The sequence below is a fragment of the Vigna umbellata genome, chromosome 10 (genome assembly GCF_029865625.1).
Source record: "Vigna umbellata cultivar VRB3 chromosome 10, Vumbellata_1.0, whole genome shotgun sequence".
NCBI lineage: Eukaryota > Viridiplantae > Streptophyta > Magnoliopsida > Fabales > Fabaceae > Vigna > Vigna umbellata.
This window is the reverse complement of record NC_142174.1, coordinates 5,700,622-5,706,154: the sequence shown is the minus strand read 5'-3', so window position 1 is coordinate 5,706,154 and position 5,533 is coordinate 5,700,622. Positions and strand designations below refer to the sequence as shown.

The window sequence follows — 5,533 nt, the reverse complement described above, 5'->3', positions numbered from 1 at the left end:
ATTTCTAAAAACATGAGGAAAAACATGATTTCAAGCTAGTTTCTAAGTGTAAAGGTTGCTTTTAGTGTAAATTTTAATCATGAAAATAACAGTTTTTCAACTGTTATCAACGCACACTTTTCACTATGAATGGTCCTAACCATTTTGACTTCAACTTTCCAGGAAAAAGCTTCAATCTTGAATTGAACAATAGCACCTACTGCCCTAGATTAAAGACTTTTTTTATCAACTTCCTGTTATGATAGAATTTTACCTTTTTTTGTAGCTCCTTGATGAATCATATGCATGCAACTACATATCTTCACGTTCCAACATTTGCCTTCTACGCTTGTTTTGAGTTTCAGAAGGATCAAAATTCAAACATTTAAGAGCCCACAAAGCTTTATGCTCTATGTCCATTGGCAAATGACATACTTTCCCATATATGTGTTCATTGCAGTCCTATAAGCCCAGAGAGCATCATCTAGTTTCTATGACCAGTCCTTTCTTGATGAAGCAACTGTTTTCTCTAAGATCCTCTTAATCTCTTTGTTAGACACCTCAACTTGCCCATTGGTCTGTGGATGATAAGGTGCAACTACCTTATGTCTCACACCGTAATGTTTAAGTACTTTTGCTAGCTAATAATTACAAAAGTGAGATCCTCCATCACTAATAAGTACTCTTGGAGTTTCAAAGCATGAGAAGATCTTCCTCTTTAGAAATTTAATCACAGTGTTGGCATCATTTTTGGGACATGCCAATGCTTCCACCCATTTGCTCACATAGTCCACTGCCACTAGTATGTACTCATTATTGAAAGATGGTGGAAAAGGTCCTACAAAATCAATACCCCAACAATCAAATACTTCAACCTCTAAAATGCCTTGTAATGGCATCTCATGACGTCTTGAAATAGTCCTAGTTCTTTGACACCTGTCACAATTCCTGGCATGATTATGAGCATCTTTAAATAAAGTAGGCCAATAAAAACCTGACTGGAGAACTTTGGCTGTGTTTCTTTCTCCATTGAAATGTCCTTCATAGGGTGGTCATGATAGTGCCAGAGAATTCCTTTTGCTTCTTCATTGGTCACACACCGCCTCAAAAAGATTATCTGCTCCAATTTTGAACAAATAAGGATCATCCCAGATAAACTGCTTGGCATCATGCAAATATTTCTTTTTTTGTTGCCAATTAAGATCTTCTGTAATTACTCCTACAGCTTTAAAATTTGCCATATCAGCAAACCACAACCTCTTTTGAACGTACATGAGTGTTTCATCTAAAAAAGATTCCCAGATTTCTGCTTCTTTGCTAGTAACCTCAATGTTAACCAACCGAGATAAATGATCAGTAATCAAATTCTCACTCCCCTTTTTATCACGGATTTCAACATCAAATTCTTGCAATAGGAGTACCCATCTAATCGTACAGGGCTTAGAATCTGGCTTTGTCAACAAATATTTCATTGTTGCATGATCTGTGTAGATAAACACCTTAGACCCAATGAGATTAGGTCTACATTTCTCCAAAGCATACGCTATAGCTAGGAACTCCTTTTCAGTAGTAGCATAATTCAACTTAGCATAATTCAAAACTTTGCTGGCGTAATAGATTGTGTGAAACACCTTCTCTTTTCTCTGACCTAGCACGACTCCTATTGCATAATTACTAGCATCACACATTAATTAAAATTTCTGATTCCAATCTGGAGCTACAATCACTGGAGCCGACACTAGTTTACTTTTCAAGATGTTAAAGGCTTTCAAACATTCTTCATCCATCACAAAAGGTGCATCTTTAACTAGCAGATTACTCAATGGTTTGGCAATTTTTGAGAAATCTTTAATAAATCTTCTATAGAATCCAACATGCCCTAGGAAGCTTCTGATTCCTTTCACATTTGTTGGTGGAGGAAGTTTCTCAATGACCTCTACTTTGGCTTTATCCACTTCAATCCCCTTAGCAGAAATCTTGTGCCCCAACACAATTCCTTCTGTTACCATGAAATGACATTTCTCCCAGTTAAGCACAAGATTTGTTTGAACACATCTTTTAAGGACAATATCCAGATTTGCCAAAAACCTTTGGAAAGAATCTCCAAAAACTTAAAAATCATCCATGAAGACTTCAATTCACTTTTCTATGAGATCTGCAAAAATTGCCTGCATACACCTTTGAAATGTAGCTGGGGCATTACATAACCCAAATGGCATCTTTCTGTAGGCAAAGACACCAAAAGGACATGTGAATGTCGTCTTCTCTTGGTCTTTTGGATCTACCATAATTTGGTTGTATCCAGAGTATCCATCCAGAAAACAATAAAAAGACTTACCTGTCAATCTCTCCAGCATCTGGTTCATGAAAGGAAGAGGAAAATGATCCTTCCTAGTGGCTTTATTCAACTTCCTGTAATCAATGCACATTCGCCATCCAGTAACAGTCCGAGTAGGAATAAGTTCATTCTTCTCATTATAAATTATTATCATCCCACCTTTCTTTGGAACTACCTGTATCAGACTCACCCATTCACTGTCAGAGATTGGATAAATAATGTCAGCTTCCAAGAGCTTCAATACTTCTTTTCTGACCACCTCCTTCATGACAGGATTTAGCCTTCTCTATGGTTGAGCACTTGGCCTATAATCATCTTCCATAAAGATCCTGTGCATGCAATAAGTTGGACTTATACCTTTGAGATCTGAGATTGACCACCCAATAGCTTCTTTGTTGGCTTTCAATATTTCTACCAACTTTTCTTCTTCTTCAGGAAGCAAAGAATTATTAATGATGATTGGCTTTGTTCCCTCTTCTTCTAAAAACAAATACTTCAAATGGGATGGTAACATCTTTAATTCTAACTTCTTTGCTTTGACTTCTTCTTTGGTATCAATTGTCTCATCCTCGACTGGAATCTCCTTTGATGTCTCCAAATCCGTCATACATTCATCAATTAATTTCTCTTCTTCTTCATTCAAGTCTTCACAAGCATCAATAAGAGTTTTCTCTAATGGAGAAGAATAACGTACCATCCATTCTTGCACCATACAAACTTCATCAAGTATATCAAGTTGAAAACACGCTTTATTATCTTTAGGATGTGTCATGGCTTTGAATACATCAAAATTCACTTCTTCATATTGAACTCTCACTTTAAGCTTACCATTCTCCACATCAATTAAAACTCTAGCAGTCTTCATAAATGGTCTCCCGAGAATGAGAGGCACATCTCCATTCTCCTCCATCTCCATTATAACAAAATCCACTGGGAATACAAATTTGTCAACCTTTACCAGAACATCTTCAACTACCCCATACGGATATTTAAGAGACTTGTCTACCAATTGAAGAACCATTCTAGTGGGTTTGAGTTCCAAACCCTCAATTCTTTTGAACATAGAAAGCGACATTAGATTAATGCTAGCTCCCAAATCAATCAATGCCCTTCCAACTTCCAACTTCCAACTCTCTTATGGTGCATGGAATAGTGAAACTCCCTAGATCTTTAAATTTAGGAGGTAATTGTTGTATGATTCCACTGCAAATACCTTGCACTTCAATGGTCTCCTTCTCAATATATTTTATTTTCTTTGTAAGGAGTTCCTTCAAAAAATTTACATAAGATGGCATCTGTTGCAGTTCTCTTTCTCCTTCCTTGAATAAGTCTTTGGATAAGGAAATGTCTTCTCTAACTCTCTTTCTTTTTTTTCTCTCATCTACTTCTTCTTTTTCTTTTTCTTTTTGTCTCTCATTTTCCTCTTCTCTCGTTTTTTCTTTCTCAACCCTATCTTTCCACTAAAGTGTTTCTTTCCCACTCTCATTTTGTCTCTCTCTTTTCTCTATTTTTCTTTCCTCTAACACTTTACCACTTCTTGTAACAATAGTTTTACACTCTTCCCTCAAATTGCTCTATGCATCCTTCTTACAACCTTCCATCATGTTGACCATTAGCCCAATGTCCATCTTCATACTGTTAAATGCAGTCTCTACATTCTTAAAATAAGAAACGCTCATTTTCATGAATTGCTGGAAAGTATCCTCTAATTTTGTGGTTTTCTCATATTGAGTAGGTTATGGCTACCACTGTTTCTACTGCCTTTGAGCCATTGAAATATTACATATCTCTTGAGGCAATAAAGATAGCTTCTTCGTAACTTCTTCCAACTGTTGAGTTATGATTTTGTTCTGTCCAAGCAAGGTATCATTTAATTGCAATTGTAGAACTCCCTTCTGTTGAATTGGAGCTCCTCTCTCATTATGCAACTCATTATGATTTGTAGCCATGTTGTCAATCAATTCAGTGGCTTCCTCTAGAGTCTTGCATTTAATATTACCTCCAGCTTAGGCATCTAGCATCAACTTGGTTTGTGAACCAAGACCTCCAACGAAAAGAATGACTACAGTTCTTCGTCAAAGCCATGAGTGGGCGTCTTTCTCAACAAGCTCTTGTATCTATCCCAGGCTTGACCTAGCGTCTCCTCCATGCCTTGTCTAAAAGAAGAAATCTCTTACTTCCCTTTGTTGATTTTAGATTGTGGGAAGTACTTGTTTAAGAACGTTGAAACCACAAGTTCCCATTTAGTAAAGCTTTCCTCAGGAAAAGAATTCAACCATAACTTAGCATTGCCTCCTGAGGAAGGTCGCACCTCACACAATTTGATTGCAATTATGAATGCAGTATATTCTAGGAAGTGACTCCTAGGTCGTCTCTCTGATGAAAAATTTATGAACACCGAAAAACGGTGCCACAAACTTGTTTAACAATCGGCAAGTGTGACCGAATCGTATCAAGTAATAAAACAACGTAAGACCAAGTATCGTTTTCCCAAAGGACTCACGGCCTAGTTTAGCTATATGATTTGTTGATTATTTAAGACTTAAGAACAAATTGAATGTAGGTTTAAATGCAAAAGACAGTAATTAAATATGTATGCATGAATTTGATCAATGGAGAAAAACAAAATACAAACACTTCAATGAATTAGATGGATGAATATGTTGTTGGGGTTATCAATTTCATCTTATCCACTCTCATATACTTTAGGAATTCATCATTCTTTTTATCAATGCTAATGTCACTCTCTAAATCACCTTGCAAGAAGGCCTATCCTTAATTACGAGTTCATACAATTCCTAGCATTCCTAGTAATTAGTTCTTAAGTGCAGAAGCTTAATGGCAACCAATATGCTATTGGGAGAAATTCCCCGGATCTAGATTTCCCGGTACGTTCCCATATCGACAAAATCAATAATCATGGCAATGAATGAATTAAACAAAGCAAGCTTTATGCAAAGAGGAAAAACCCTAACTAATGATGAAAGAAAGCATAAGTCTTAAAAATAAGATGTTAAAACAAATTCCATATATGAGAGTTTCACAAGACTACATTGATTCCCCAACAACAATACAAGTTTTAGTTCACCATATTCATGGTGAAACTAGATGAATAATAATGAAAGAATGAAAGATAAAACCCTAGAAAGAGGAGGAGGTAGCTTGAGCATCCAAGATCTTCCTTCCAGTGGTGGAAAAGTGAGTGTTTGCTTCGTC

At 36.4% G+C, this 5,533-nt stretch overlaps 1 protein-coding gene across 1 annotated transcript; it reads right to left on the bottom strand.

The window, feature by feature from the left end:
• Nucleotides 1-291: 291 nt before the first annotated feature.
• LOC148191734 (uncharacterized) lies at nucleotides 292-2,585 on the bottom strand. Its single transcript, XM_088099945.1, has 8 exons — nucleotides 2,477-2,585; nucleotides 2,318-2,336; nucleotides 1,914-2,067; nucleotides 1,197-1,355; nucleotides 916-1,096; nucleotides 714-817; nucleotides 540-620; nucleotides 292-441 (listed from the first exon to the last, which is right to left on the bottom strand). Exons 1-8 carry the CDS (start codon nucleotides 2,583-2,585, stop codon nucleotides 292-294), a joined length of 957 nt encoding a protein of 318 aa, XP_087956071.1.
• Between the last annotated feature and the right edge of the window lie 2,948 nt (nucleotides 2,586-5,533).

Excerpts from the sequence above, each read along its gene's own strand:
- LOC148191734 (XM_088099945.1), bottom strand. The coding sequence starts at position 2,585 with ATGAAGGAGGTGGTCAGAAAAGAAGTATTGAAGCTCTTGGAAGCTGAC. Across the intron at positions 1,356-1,913 it reads TGGATAAAGCCAAAGTAGAG|GGGAGTGAGAATTTGATTAC; the intron begins GTCATTGAGAAA and ends CGTGATAAAAAG. Across the intron at positions 621-713 it reads CCAAAAATGATGCCAACACT|CTAGCAAAAGTACTTAAACA; the intron begins GTGATTAAATTT and ends TGTAATTATTAG.